We start from the raw sequence: 15,011 nt of genomic DNA, 5'->3' as shown, positions 1-15,011 counted from the left end.
CCTCTGAGGTACGTCACTTCCTGGCCGAGTGTTTCCGGGTCGCTGCGGCCCCGGGTTACTGGTCTCGGTCCCCTGCAGCCGGCCGGAGCGGCGGGAGCCCAGCCCGGCCCGGCTCCGGCGGCGGCCGCGGCTTCTTCTTGCTCCCCTTGGCCGAGGCGTCCTCGGTGGCACTGCCGGGGTGAGTCCAGGGCGGCCGCGGGCGGAAACGGCCTCCGGGGCTTCCCCGGGTGGAGGGGGCGCCGGGTTCGGCGAGGCTTGGCCGGCCCGAAAGAGGGGTGGCCTAGCGGCCGGGGCGGGCGACTGGCTGGCCCGCCTTTTCAGCGCCCCGGGGGCCTAGCTTGTCCTCAGGATACCCAGTTTCCCAAAGGCTGCCTCGCAGACTCTTGGGACTGGCCATGGGTAGCTCAGGGCAGCTCAGGAGGAACACCCTCTCTTCGGCAATTAACACAGCAGGACACCCGATTCCACCGTGAGGCAGATGCCGCGCAGTGGTCCCCAGCCTAGGCTCTGGCGGCAGACCGGGGTTTGTACTCACTATGTGACCTTGGACAAGTCACTTCATCTGAGCTTCAGTTGCCTAATTAGTTAGATGGGGAGTGAACCTACCTGCTCGAAACCATGGTGAGGATGAGATAATGCATGTGAAGCACGGTCTTTGGCATACAACAGGTATCCAATAGACGAAAGCTGCTGTTAATTCATTTACAGACCCGTAGGGAGGGCCCGAGTTTGGGACGGGTGTTTTTCACAACTGATGTGGCCCTCAGGGGCTCTAGGAATTACCAGCTGGGAGTAGCAGCCGCCAGCTTCTGTTCCCTGCAGGGAGGAGAACTTGCTTCCTTTAGATCCCCTCTGAGAGTGGCAGCTGCCGCAAGGGAAGCCCAATTTCAGCACCAATAAGGATATTTTCAGAGGTTTGGAAGCTCTCGCTCAATTTCTGTGTAATCAGGTTGGGGTGTGGGGACCCTCTGGCGTTTCACAGATTGCCTGGGATGTGTCTCAGGGGCCTTGGGTTTGGAATGATTGCAAAGGAGTGGATGCAGAGGTGGAGGGGTTGAACTGCGCTCTCCTTGCTGCTGTTTGGAGGCTGAGGGAACTCTGAGCCGCCTGAAGCTAGACCAGGAATCTGTAAACCTGTGGACTGGGGCAATGCTGGGCCCAAAATAGCTTCTGCCTGTGCAGGGAGGGGGCGCCTTCAAATGCTGCTTGGGGAATGTTTCTGCTTGAATGGGCCAGCTGAGGTAAAGCCAAGCTTCATGCTTTGCTACCCAGAATCATTTCAGTTTTGTTCCGTGGGGTTTTAAACAGATACAGCTTTTTTTTTGAGGTGTTAAAAATAATAATAATAATTAAAAAGCCATCACTTCCCGGACTGCAGTATCTCTCTCTTCATTGACTTGCTTTTCAAAGGGGGCCCAGATTGTAGGTGCAGGAAGTGCTGACCAGGCCTGTTGGCTCTAGGCACCCGCCTGACTCTGGAAGGATGTTCAGAGTGCCTTTTTTTTTTTTTGTCCGCCAGACTGGCATGTCTTGGCGTTCCAATCCTTGGGTTGCTTGGAGAAATTAACGGCTTCTGTCACTGTGCTGTCTTAGTCTCCTGTAACCATGCTGTTTTTTGCAGAGAGTGTTTTTTGTTGTTCTTGCAGAGTGCTAGGAATAAATTGCTAGCTCTATGCTCAGAAGAGACACCAGCTATGGCCGGCTACAATGCAGCCTGTATTCTCAGAAAATGAATTCAGGAGGGATGATGTCAGCTGCTTTACCACTGGCCGGTCTCTGGCCAGCCTCTCTTCTTGGCCCTTGAGCTTACATCATAAAGAGATTTATGACTCTTCCAGCCCTGTTCAGTGTGAGAAGATGTGAATTTTGCTACTGCGTGAATTTCTGGAACTCAACTCTGCTCGCCCTGCCATGGGGCATTCTAACTTAGCCCAGCCCTTTCAAGAGCTGTCCAGCAGCGGGACAGATTTGCCTAAAAGCAGTGCAGCTCAGAGCTTGAGTCAGGGTTTTGGCATCAGGACCAGGTTCAGATCTCAGAGCCTTTTCTTCCTAGCCTTGCAACTTAGGGCGAATGGCTTGGCCACTCTGAGCCTCAGGTTTTTTCTTCATTAACATTGGGATTGTGGTGTGGATTTCATTGATTTTCGTGGAGCACTTAGAAGAGGGCCCTTATGTACTAATTCCTCAGTGAATGGTGCTAACGGTAACAGTAAGTGAGCGAGATAAATGAGAAGAAGCACAGGCTTCAGGGCCGGCCAACCCAGGTTCAAATTCCAGCTCTGATCCTTTCAGGCTCTGTTGGGCAGGTTGTTTAGTGGCTGAGTGTTGGTTTGTTTCCTCATAGAATTGTTGCAGTGATTAAACTGGACGAAGCGGTGAAAGTGGAAAGCTTGATGCTTACCACATAGGAGGACCTCAGTCGTTATTAGTTTTTTTTTCTCTCCTTTCCTTAATTATCTGTTCACGGTCATTTTTTTTCCACCTGTTTCCTCACCTACCCAGGTGGGTTCAAGATTCTTCTTAGGTGGGTTTCCTATCCTTGACTTTAGGACTTTGAATACCAGCTGGGTTATTTGGATCCTTTTCTCTTGTTTATTGTTTGCTAGCCACACACAAGGGTGTGGACTATGGTGTGATTACAGAGCAGCAGACGCTGAGCTTGAGGGTGGCTGACTTTAAAAAAAAAAAAAAATCAGTCTCTCTGGGCTTAAGTCTGACTTCCTTGGAGAAAAATCATAGCAGCGTTTAGGAGGCTTGATGTCCCTCTGTTTAAATTGTTCTCAGATGCACTGAAAAGCAGCCCCTGGGGCCAGAGGCTGGATGGAAGCTTCTTTTAGATAAATAAAAATGGTAAATGCATATGGGCTTTTGTTAGCAAGGACAGCTGTGTCTTCTCTCAGGTTGCAATACAGTTTTATTTTTTAAGAGAACGAACATACTTTGATACTAGGCAATAATTTTCCCCACTGCACCCAGTCTAGGGCCTGGCACATGGTAGCTGCTGCGTAAATACTTGTTGAGCTCAGGAATCATGGGAATGGTGGGAGGAACACAGGTTTCAAGTCATAAGGCCCAATTTTTACTAACCTTGATCTGCTTAACACCAGGTTGGTTCCTTCTCGCTCCAGCTGTTCTCCCCGAATTCCGGGGAGAGCAAAAGAGAAACTAAAGCATCATGAATGTTCAATGCTTTGCATCATTTGTTTCACCTGTTTTATGAAACACCTACTATGTGCCAGACTCTGCATTAGGCATCATGGTGAACAAAACAGACATGGTTCTTGCCTTTGGGGATTTTACTGGGTACTGGGGGGAGACAAAGAGGAAGCTAATAAATGAATAAAATTGATAATTTCAAATGGTGATTACCCCAGGATAATGGGATAATGAGGGCTGGGGCAGGTGGGATTTACTGAGCCAGGCTTGTCAGGGAGGGCCTCAGAGGGATGACATTTGAGCCGAGGCCTGAATGATGAGAGCCAGCCGTGAGAAGAATCAGAATTACCAGGAGGAACAACATGTGCAAAGATCCTGAGACAGCAATGAGCTTGGTGCGTTTGAGGAGCAGACAGAAGGGTCCATGTGGGTGGACCTTAGAGGGAAGGGAAAGACTGCCCTGAGGACCACAGAGAGCCTTTGACCTTGGTCAGAAAGTAGAATTTGATCCTAAATGGATTTGTTTGTCTTGTGTGTTCCTCAGGTTTATTTGTTCTATTTGTTCCTGAAACCTTGGGCTTTCTTGGCAGGGCAATCAGTGGGAGAAGGTGGCCTCTCTGTGTCCCTAATTCTCCTGCGTGTATTACCCTTCCTTCACCCCTTGGTTAAGACCCCCGAGTGTCTCCCAAAAACTATAGAGAAGCCAGAGGAGTGGCTCCTTGAGACTTGGGTGATTTTATTGACTTCCGGATAGTGGCCAAGCACGTAGGCCTTTAGGACTTCCTGAGCTGAACAAATATCTGCTAAAGGACTCTACAGCAGATCCATCCCATCCTGCTGCAGCTTTCTCGGTCCCTCACCATCTCCCACAGCCAGCAGGACCCTCCTTCTCTCAGACAGTGGACATTTATGAAGCACCTGCCATGCCCTGGCACTGTGCTTGGATTACCTTACTGAGTCATTCGGTCACAACTGCTGCATGGAGCTTGTGGCCAGGAAAGGCAGGACAGGTGAGTGTGAAAGTGTGCATCCAACCCCCAGTCAGAGATATTTGCCTTACTCTGATCTTACCTCCTTGAGGATGCTTGGCATCTTGGGGAGTATAGCGTCTTCATACACCAGAAATGTCTGCTCATGTGTATCAAGGGCTTACTTGGAGCTGGCACTCTGAAGAGCTTTCTATACTGACTGCTTGTAATCCTTCCACCAACTATGGACTATAAGTACTATCGTTAACCCCCTTTTTCAGATGAGAAAACCGAGGCCCAGGTTGAGTAATTTGCTCAAGTAACCCATGGAAGCAGATCCAGGGTTCACACCCATGCAGTCCAGCTTCGGAATCTGTAGCCCCCGTGCTGTGTTGCCTCCCCTGGCCCTGGCATAGCCCTTGATGAATCCAGATTTGCTCCCAGAGTTGTGGTACCAAGAATATTGATAGATCTGTACATGTTCTATTAGCAAGTGGCCAAGGAGACAGCAAGCGTTTATAAATCCTGTGTGTCCCAGCTCAGAATGTTCTATCCTCTCCCAACAGGAGCCTGTGAAAAACAAAGGTGAATAAAAGCACTCTCCAGGGGTCAGCAGCTGGAGTGGTCTCTTTAAAATTGCAGAGATGATCATGTCCCTCTCCCCCTTGCTTTGAAATCTTCAGGGGCTTCATGTGGTTCTTTGAGTGAAATGTACAATTCTTTGAGACTTTGGGGTCAAGATCCTGCTTATGCCGGCGGCTTCATCTCCTGTTACCCTCTCCTCTCTCTGCTTCAGCCGCACTAGCTTTCTTTCTGTTCACATGCCAAGTTCCTTCCAGTCTCAGGAAAGCAGGGTGTGGTGGTTAAGGGCATGGACTTTGTAGCCAGCCTGCCTGGTCTCTGATCTCAGCTCTGTTTCTTAATAGTCCTGTAACTTTGGGCAAATTTCTTAACATCTCTATGCCTCAGTGTTCACATCTGTAAAGTGGGGATACAGTACTACCTGTCTCCTGGAGTTGTTTAAGAAGACAGAATGAGTTAGTACATGTAAGTACCCGGCACATAGTAAGTGCTGCTAGTGTTAGCTCAGGGCCTTTCTCCCTGCCGATGCCTCATCCTTTGGGTCTGACCATCACTTTCTCAGGGTCTTTTTTAAACCTCTCCCATCCCCACAAAACCAGGTTAGGTGCCTCTAATCATATTTTTCATTTGTGAGCTCAACAAAGTCAAGGACCTTATCTGTCCTATTTCCACTCCAACTTTGCATGGTGTATGTAGTCAGTTAACATGTTGAATGAGCAGAAAGGGACCAGGGCTGGTGGTGCCCAGTGTCGATCAGGCCAGTTGTTTTCTGCTTGGCCTCAGCAGCCAAAAGCTGGTATGAGGACCACTTCGAGGAATGATGTGTTTCTTGTTCTTCCGCTTCCAGAGTATTTCACTGGGCCAGGCAGGTGACATGTCAGTGCTTTTAGTGATGTCCCTGCCTCTAGCCCAGGAGCCATGGAGGAGATAAGGTAGCCCCCGTCCCTGGACCAGATTGGATGGGAAAGCCCAGTTCAATGGATACAAAATATAAGGATGACTTATTTCGGAAGTACGTGCAGTTCCATGAGGGCAAAGTGGACACCACCCCCAGCAAGCAGCAGCCTGGCAGTGATGAGTCCCTGCGGGTGGCAGCCTCGACCCTGCTCAGCCTGCACAAGGTGGATCCCCTTTATCGATTCCGGCTGATCCAGTTCTATGAGGTAGTGGAGCGCTCCCTGAGCTCGCTGAGCTCCTCCAGCCTGCGGGCTCTGCACTGCGCCTTCAGCATGCTCGAAACGGTGGGCGTCAACCTCTTCCTCTACCCGTGGAAGAAGGAATTCAGAAGCATCAAGGTAAGGTTTAGGGATGGGCCCTCCACATTGGTCTCCCTTCTTGCCCCTTCCAGTCCATCTTGAGAGGGTTTGTGCCAGCCTGATTATATCTGTCCTTTGCCCGCAGACCCTCCCGGATTCCCCGCTTCTTTTGAGAGAAAAACCGGAATTACCCCTGTGGCTCCCCACCTGGCCTCTTGGCCTTGTGTCATCTCTTAACTGGGTCCCCAACCCTGAAACTGTGAGGTTGGGAAGGTGGGAATAGCCGCTTCTGAAGGACATTGAAGCCCAGGGCAGAGGGCAGGAATTTACTCCAAGGCGGCTGGGAGTCAGGCAGTGCCAGGATCAGGGTGACATTGGAAAAGAATCCTCCTGGCTGTTGTGGGGGATTGTCTGGGGAGGGGCAAGAGTCAGGTGTGGAGACCATTAGGAGGCTGTGCAGGTGCCCAGGCAAGAGGAGAAAGAGAGAGGAGGGGGGAAGATGAATTAAAAAGGGTTCTGAATCATTCTGGAGGCAGGGGAGACTCAGGAGTGTTTCCACCAAGTCAGGCTTTTACATCTAACATATTCTTCACACCTTTGTAGAAATGCCAGAAAAGAATATTCTCATCATTCATGGGGCCTTCCACCTCTCATCTGATCCCCTTTGCTTACCCATGTGTGCCCTGTTCCTCACGGAGCAGAGCTGCTGCCCCCCATATAGAAAGCCAGTGGCTTTGTTCCCTACGCTGAAGGAAGGAGCAATGTGTCGTTTCCCTTGCCGCGTGCACTGAGCCGTTGATAAGCATTACCCTCCGCCTTCCGTAGGGAGATGCTGTCGAGATCATCCCCTTCCCTTCCTGCTCCCTGTGGTCCAGTTCAGTCATGATGGACTGCCCTCTGATGCAGGCTTCGTTGTGTGTCTCAGAGAGAAAAACCCACCTGTCTTTTTGTACCCCCCTTCCTTCTAGACCTACACAGGTCCCTTTGTTTATTATGTCAAGTCGACATTGCAGGAAGAGGACATTCGAGCCATCCTGAATTACATGGGCTATGTGCCTGAGCTAGGGGCTGCATACAAGCTCAGAGAGCTGGTGGAAACCCTCCAGGTGAAGATGGTCTCCTTTGAACTCTTTCTGGCCAAGGTAGAGTGTGAGCAGATGCTGGAAATCCACTCCCAAGTCAAGGACAAGGGCTACTCTGAGCTGGACGTGGTGAGCGAGCGCAGGAGCAGTGCAGAGGACGTGCGTGGCTGCTCGGACGCCCTGCGGCGGCGGGCCGAGGGCCGGGAGCATCTGACGGCCTCCATGGCCCGCGTGGTGCTCCAGAAGTCGGCCAGTGAACGGGCAGCCAAGGACTACTACAAGCCCCGAGTGACCAAGCCTTCTAGGTCTGTGGACACCTACGACAGCTACTGGGAGAGCCGGAAGCCTCCCCTGAAGGCCTCACTGAGCCTGCGGAAGGAGCCTGTGGCAGCAGACTTGGGGGATGACCTCAAGGACGAGATCATCCGCCCATCTCCCTCGCTCTTGACCATGTCCAGCTCCCCACACAGCAGCCCAGATGACCTGCCACCCCCCTCTCCCAACAATGGCCTTGGCTTGCTGCGTGGCACGTACTTCTCCACTCAGGATGATGTGGATCTGTACACAGACTCGGAACCGAGGGCCACATACCGGAGGCAGGACGCCCTGCGGCCAGATGTCTGGGTGGTCAGAAACGACGCCCACCCCCTCTACCACAAGCGCTCGCCCCCCGCCAAAGAGTCCGCCCTCTCCAAGTGCCAAAACTGCGGTCTGTCCTGCAGCTCCTCCCTCTGCCAGCGCTGTGACAGCCTGCTCGCCTGCTCCCCGGCCTCCAAGCCCAGCACCTTCCCCAGCAAGGCCTCTGCCCATGACAGCCTGGCCCATGGATCATCTCTGCGGGAGAAGTACGCAGGCCAGACGCAGGGCCTCGACCGGCCGCTGCACCTCCACTCGAAATCCAAGCCCTCCAGCACAGTCGCCTCCCGCTGTGGCTTCTGTAACCGTCCAGGTGCCACCAACACCTGCACCCAGTGTTCGAAAGTCTCCTGCGACACCTGCCTCAGCGCCTACCATTATGACCCCTGCTGCAAAAAGAGTGAACTGCACAAGTTCATGCCCAACAACCAGCTGAACTACAAGTCCACCCAGTTCTCCCATCTCGTGTACAGATAGACTCGACCTCGCACCTCCCTGCTACAAGGGCTACACCACTAAGCTTTCTGGTTTCACGGGGAAGACGTGTTAATGCATTGATCTCAGAAGCAGAGACCTACACTTGACCATGTAGTTGTGGGGAGATCACGGGGCCGACTGCACCACATGGGAGTCCCCTTAGCGACTCAGATGTTTCATATGTTTCATCTGATAGCTGCTGTGTCGCCTGGCAAGGGAGAGGGTGGCACTTCCGTTCAGATTCATTTTTGCTAATCTCTCCACTGCTTGTTCTGTTTCATTGTTTTTGTATTTTAAGGAAGATTTCTGTCTCTGGGACTCTTGCCCATACACTCCCATGACAAAGCCAACTTGGACTGGGAAGGGCCCTCCAGGTCCCCTCCAAATGCCCACCTGGAGCGGCGAGCTCGAGGCCTGTTGGCTTGTGAAATGAGCCCTCCTGCCACACTGGGCCTCGTCCACTGGCTCATCCCTCAGCCACCCCTTCCCTAACACGAGGATCCCCGCTTGCACCCCCTGCCTGACTTCTCTGCTCTCTAGATGTCAAAGGTGAACTGAGTCCAGGATTTGTTTAATGTCATCCTGTTGCCACCACAGCTCAGTTCAGCCGTGAAGTTTGCGAACTTTGCTCCAGCGCTTTGAAGCGTGGACCTTCTACAGCGGGACTGACATCCCCCATTTCTGTTGTTTGCACATGCCCCTCTTACTGTACTGTAAATAGATATTTTTGAGATTTATTTTTAAATAAATATTCGACTTGCCGTGTGTTTCAAAGTGGTTAAAACATTAATGATGTAGCTATTTATAAAATGCCCTGGGTTCTTTAGTCTTCCAAGGGAGGGGCTCATGCCCTTCCCCGTCGTATCCTCCACTCACCACAGCCCGAGGGTAGAGCAGAGGGTGTGGGGGCAGAGGAGGAACCGAGAGATGTCCCTGAGTTGGTGGAGAGCCACTGTCTTCCCTACAATAAATCTCTAAACACCTACCTCCAGTGCGCACTTAGGGGGTTAGTCTGGGCCGAGAGCTCCGTGCACCTGCAGACTGTGACAACCTACTGACCATTCAGGAACCTCACCCTGTGGATCTGCAGCCTGGTCTTTGCCACTTGCTGAGCATGAACCTTGCACTCCAGACTTCTTGAGTCTCGTTTCAGAAGGAAAATCATTTGGGATTCCCACCACCCCTCCATCTCAGTCATCGTCTCTTCGCCGGTTTCCAGGACTCCTCTGCAACATTTGCAACCTTTTTGCACTAAAAGTGGGCAGTAGCCGTTGTGTGCCCATCAGACACATGTCTCTGGATATTCTCAGCCGAGCCTCAGCGCTTCCAAACCTGAAGGCCCCTTAAACTCCTCCTGTGAATTACCTGCCCCGGATTTTCCTTTTGGGGGTGCAGAGCGGAGTTGGGGCAAGAATTTGAAAATAAAATCGCTTCCTGTGAACTAATAATATATTTTAGCCATAAGTGTTTGTGATGTACAGAATGTTACCGGAATTTACATGCAATGGGTTTTCTGGTAGAAGGAGGTATTCAGCTCTTGAGCAAATTTAAATCTGGCTGAATCCTGAGGCCACTGTGAATTTGCTGATGTTCTTCCAACTCAGTTAAGTGATTTTAAGGTTTTCAAAATCTTCTTTGGCTCTTTTTTTTTAAATATATCTAGTAGATCACATATAGATATTCAATGTATAGATAAAGCTGAATTTCAACCAACTTTGTTACTAAGACCAGCCCATTCTGGGGCATTCACCTTTGATGTTCTTCCTTTTCACATTTCAGAAGTGTCAATGCTTGTCCCAGTCCTGAGTTTTCTAGTTTTCCACTTTCAGATCGCTCTAGCACTACACTAACTCTTTTAACCAACCGTGATGCCACGTAACTTACACAGCAGACAAAAGCAGGAGTAACTAATTTGTCCTAGGAGAGAAAGTCCAGTATGTGTATCATCACGGAAGTACTGTGTTCGTGGACTGGAAAAGGAAATGCTATGACCATGTTCCTTCTTGGTTTGTATCTTATTGTGTGAGGTTGCTGTGATTGAGATACTTAAATATATGTTCATTTAAAAATGCAGATGTTTGCATTTGATTTCTACCAAGAATTGAAATGTTGAGAGATGATTTAAAAAATAATAATAAAGTGTCTTCCATTGTTAAGTGAAGTGTTTGGGGTTCTGTGTCCCCCCCCCTGCTGCTTTGAAGTTTGGGTTACTTGGGTTCTTGGTTGTTTATGTATTTATTTATTTTTATGCTCAAGCCAAATTTAGTTCCTTAGTGACAGGACTCACATTTTCTCCATGAAACTGACAAATATTAATAGCCAGCATTTGAGTGCTTATACTGTGAGCCAGGCACTTCATATGCTGAGACTTTACATTCATGATTTCATATAATGGTTTCAACCCTGCTGTAAGATAACGTAAATCCTGTTAAGATTTCCATCTGTAAGATGGGGAAACTGAGGTGTACAGAGGTGTTCAGCCATGTTTCCCAGGAGTGGGACTGCCAACCCCAGGAGACATGATTATTGGTGGTGACTGACAGGCATTAAATAACATTGAAGGACCTTGTGAAAAAGATTAATTCCATTTAAAATTTTTTCAATTCATTTAAATTCCTCAAGGAGGATCCTGGTTAGTTTAATGCTAGCTTGTCTCTAACAAAGAGAAAGCAGGCGTCAGGCTTAGAGCCTTTGGTAAAATCTTAGCTAGGTTTTCAGTTACCTTCTTCAAGGGGAGGCCACACTGCTCTTCCATCTACAGCAATGACAGGAGATTTCTTTAAAAATCAATTTAAGGTTGTCTTAAAAATGGGGGTTCCTTAAATTAATATAACATTGTAAGTCAACCGTATTTCAATAAATAAGTAGAGTTGACTTAAAAGCAAAATATATGGCAAAAATTTTAAGGGTGATACAAGAGCAGCTGTGGTTCGGGACATCCTGTCTTGATGCACTGGCAGGTGTCTGTGCTCACCGTGCTGACCACTCTGCTGGGTTGGGGGAAGAGGGAAGAGACTGGACAGTTTTCTCCATCTCGTGCACTGGCTAAACAAATATCCAGGCCTTGGGCCAGACGAAGGTCCAGGTGCTGGGTTTGGTTTTAGTGACAGCATAGGAAATGGCACGGCCATCCTGGCTGCCAGGGACAGCAGCTTCCTAGAGATGAACACCCAGCCTGGAAGAGCAAAGAAAGCCAGACGCTGACTCGTGTATCCAAAGCGGAGCAGAGACTTAGAGCAGGTTGCTTAATTTGTGTATGTAAATGACAAGCATATTTAAACATTGTCAGGCCCACCAGCTGTACAACATTAGCCTTGCTGCCAGCTCTGAGCACCGATCTGTGGTACCCTACACACGTGATTACCAAGCTCAGAGGGATGAGAGCTGTGGCAGACACTGCCAGTGGAACTCCGATCTCCACGCACCCTTTCTCCCTTGCTAATAGCAACCCTGAATATTAGACATGGCCATGCAGAATAAGGACTGCCTTTCCCAGCCTCTCCTGCAGCCAGGCATGGTCATATTGGCTATGTCTGCTCCTTGGGATAGAAAAGTGCTGTATGTGTCTTCTAAGACATGTCCTTCAAAGAAAGGAGCTTGTCCTTCCTACCCTGGCTGTGCTGGCTGGAATGGATAAGCCATGTGAGACCTGAGGAGGCCAAATGAAGATGAGGGTGGGGCAGTGGCTGGAAAGGCCTGCCTCACCTACCTTCAGTTTTATATGAGAGAAATAAACTATCATCTTGCTTAAACCACATTTTTTCCATTTTCTCAGTTTAGAAAACTTTTTATTTACAAAAGAAACGAGACAGTATAATGACCCCCTTGTGTACACAGAACCCAGCTTCAGCAGTTCCACAGTTAACTTCTGGCCAAACTGATTTTTTCTCTACTTGTCCATCCACTCTCCCCACTCCTAACTTACTCTGCAGCAAATTCCAGACATCTGTTTCATTTGTGGATATTTCGGTATGTCTATCTTGTAAGACAAGGACTTTCAAAACGATATCACATCTACATTTTTATAGCAATTCCTTAATAGCAACAAATATCCAGTCAATGTTCCCACATCCAGCTGTCTTATAAATCCATAGTTTTAAAACTGTCTGCATCAGGGCCCAAATAAGGCCTCCACATTGCAGTTGGTGGATAGATCTTTAAATCACCTTTACCCTAAAGGCTGTGTCTATAGAGTACAGGGGCCCCGTTTTTCTTTTTCTCTTTTTTCCCCCTTGAACTGTGTTTGTTGAAGACGTCAGACTGTTCGTCCTTTAGAGCTTGCCAGAGTCTGTTTTGCTGATTGCAGTCCTTGCTGTTGTTTAACCTGTTCCTCTGTTCTCTCAGCCTCCTGAAAATTGGTAGTTGGTTCTTCTTTTTCCCCAATTCCTTAATGTTTATTTACACATTTTGTACAAAAGTCAAAAAATAAAACTTTCTTATGGGTATGAGTCAGGGCTGCAGTTCCATAAATAAGGGGTGAGAGGAAATAAGTTAAGGCAGGGCTGGGGCTTAGTGCATAAATAAGGTCCGGGCCCAGGCGGGGTGAGGGTCCAGGTTCTCAGGTGGGCAGGTCTCCACTGGCAACACTTCTCAGGTCCCTTACAAGGAGGCGGAAGAGGTTGAACGTGACTGAGGCCTCAAGGCAGCGTTGGGACTCCTTCTTTGTGGCCTCCTGCAGCCGGTGCAGCCAGTGGTGGAGGCGGCCCGAGGGCCTGGGTCCTGCTGTGGGCTGAGCTGGGACACAAGCCTGGAGCTTGGAGTGGATGTGGCGCAGCGTGCGAAGCGGCTGGTCCAGGACGACCCCCAGGGACGAGTCCGCCGCAGCCCCCAGGACCCTCAGCGTCAGGTCTAGCTCAGCCTCCAAGGCCACAGGGCGCTCCCACACCTGCAGCTGCGTCAGGTCCCTGGTCCTGGGGAAGAGGCGCGAGCTGCAGCTCCAGTTCTTCAGCAAGAGCGATTCTTCCAAGGCATCCTTGGCTTTCCTGAAGCCCTCCAGCTCCCGTGGCGACAGAGGTTGGAACCAGCCCATGTGGCAGCCCTTCCCAGTCATGGTGGGCTTGGAAGTGGGGACAGGGCCTGCTCTGGCCAAGGCCAGCATCGCGGTCAACAATACCAGGACCCAAGGTGCAGCCATGGCTAAATCCCAATTGCTTCTCTGGCTCCATGGCTCTGCTTTTAGCTGGGCTCACCGGGCAATCCCAGCTGATGTGTGTAAAGTGAAAAGGCAAGTGGAAATGGAAATTCCACCTCGCCGGCAAAGGCTGAGTGGGCGGGGTCAGTCGCTGATCCAGGTGAGCCTGGACCTGTGCCAGGAAGGAAAAAGAAACTGAAATCCAGCCACAGGAGAGAACTTTCTTTCCGAGAAGTCCCCTGTGCCTGAAGAATCTCCAGTTGAGGACCCCGGGGGGGCAGCCTTCCGCTCGCTGACTCTGGGGAGCCCCTGATTGAGGCCGAGGCAGGTGGCGGGATGGGACGCTCGCTGATGAACTCTCACAGTGGGGCAGGGACCTGAGGGGTGTGGGGAGCTGCCTGAGTGGCAGAGAAGGGGCATCCTTTGAACATGAAGTTTTAAAATTTGCTGTGGTCCGCTTTTCTACTTTTTGTTACCTGTGCTTTTGCTATTATATCCAAGAAATTATTACAAGTTCAGTGTCGTAAGACTTTTCTCTCTGTTTTGTCTAGGAGTTTATAGTTTTAGGTCTTCCATTTGGACCTTTAATCCATTGTAAGTTTTGTATATGGTGTGGAGTGAGGGTCTAACTTAATTCTTTTGCATTTGGATATCCAGTTTTCTCAGTACCATTTGTAGATACTGTCCTTTCCCCACTGGGTGGCCTTGGCATCTTTGTTGATCACTTGACCATATACATGAGAGTTTATTTCTGGTCTCTCTATTCTATTCCATTGGCCTATATGTCTATCCTTATGCCAGTACCACACTATTTTGATTACTGTAGCTTTGTATATAACATGTTTCAAAATCACACTAAGTGTGAGGCCTCTGACATTCTTCTTTTTCCAAGATTGTTTTGGTTATTCAGGGTCCCTTCAGATCCCATATAAATTTTAGGATTTTTTTTTCTTTTGTGCAGAAATGCTGTTGGGATTTTGATGGGGATTACATTGAATCAGTAGATTGCTTTGGGTAGTATGGACATTTTACCAATGTTAAATCTTCCAACTCATGAACACAGGATGTCCTTCCATTAATTTGTGCCTTCTGGAATCTCTTTCAGCAGTGCTTTGTAGTTTTTAGTGTACAAGTCTTTCACCTCCTTAGTTAAGTTTACTCCTAAATATTTTATTCTTTTTGATGCTATTGTAAGTGGAATTGTTTTTGTAATTTCCTATTCAGGTTGTTCATTGTTCATGTATAGAAATGCAGCTGATTTTTGTGTGTTGATTTTATATCCTGCAACTTGGCTGAACTCATTTATTAGTTCTGACAGGTGTGTGTGTGTGTGTGTGTGTGTGTGTGTGATCTTTAGGGTTTTCTGCATATACGATCATTTCATCTGAAAACAGATAAAATTTTACTTCTTTCTTTCCAATTTGGATGCCTTTTATTTATGTATTTTTTTTTCTTGCCTAATTGTTTAGTAGGACTTCAGTACCATGTTTAACAGAAGGGGCAGCAGTGGGCATCCTTGCCTTGTTCCTGATCTAAGAGGAAAAGCTCTCAGTCTTTCACCATTGAGTATGATGTTAGCTGTGGCACATGTATTTTCATATGTGTCCTGTATTATGTTGAGATAGTTTCCTTCTATTCTTAGTTTGAGTGTTTTTATCATGAAAGTGTGTTGAATTTTGTCAAGTGCTTTTTCTGCATTAGTTGAGCTGATCATTTAGTTTTT

General features: G+C 48.9%; 2 protein-coding genes across 2 annotated transcripts; one reads left to right on the top strand and one right to left on the bottom strand.

Moving 5' to 3' along the window:
- The first annotated feature begins 23 nt into the window (after positions 1–23).
- On the top strand, positions 24–10,313 carry SPATA2 (spermatogenesis associated 2). Its single transcript, XM_015241261.3, has 3 exons — positions 24–178; positions 5,554–6,001; positions 6,931–10,313. The coding sequence occupies exons 2-3, from the start codon at positions 5,666–5,668 to the stop codon at positions 8,155–8,157; spliced, it is 1,563 nt and encodes a 520-aa protein (XP_015096747.1). The 5' UTR covers positions 24–178; positions 5,554–5,665; the 3' UTR covers positions 8,158–10,313.
- Positions 10,314–12,715: 2,402 nt separating this feature from the next.
- On the bottom strand, positions 12,716–13,291 carry LOC102536256 (interferon lambda-1-like). Its single transcript, XM_006206664.3, has one exon. The coding sequence runs from the start codon at positions 13,289–13,291 to the stop codon at positions 12,716–12,718; it is 576 nt and encodes a 191-aa protein (XP_006206726.1).
- Between the last annotated feature and the right edge of the window lie 1,720 nt (positions 13,292–15,011).

Source organism: Vicugna pacos, chromosome 19 (assembly GCF_048564905.1).
Source record: "Vicugna pacos chromosome 19, VicPac4, whole genome shotgun sequence".
In the NCBI taxonomy this organism is placed as follows: domain Eukaryota; kingdom Metazoa; phylum Chordata; class Mammalia; order Artiodactyla; family Camelidae; genus Vicugna; species Vicugna pacos.
The sequence above is the reverse complement of the archived record's forward strand: the minus strand, read 5'-3'. Positions and strand labels throughout refer to the sequence as shown.

Excerpts from the sequence above, each read along its gene's own strand:
- LOC102536256 (XM_006206664.3), bottom strand. The coding sequence starts at position 13,291 with ATGGCTGCACCTTGGGTCCTGGTATTGTTGACCGCGATGCTGGCCTTG.
- SPATA2 (XM_015241261.3), top strand. The coding sequence starts at position 5,666 with ATGGGAAAGCCCAGTTCAATGGATACAAAATATAAGGATGACTTATTT. Across the intron at positions 6,002-6,930 it reads AGGAATTCAGAAGCATCAAG|ACCTACACAGGTCCCTTTGT; the intron begins GTAAGGTTTAGG and ends CCTTCCTTCTAG.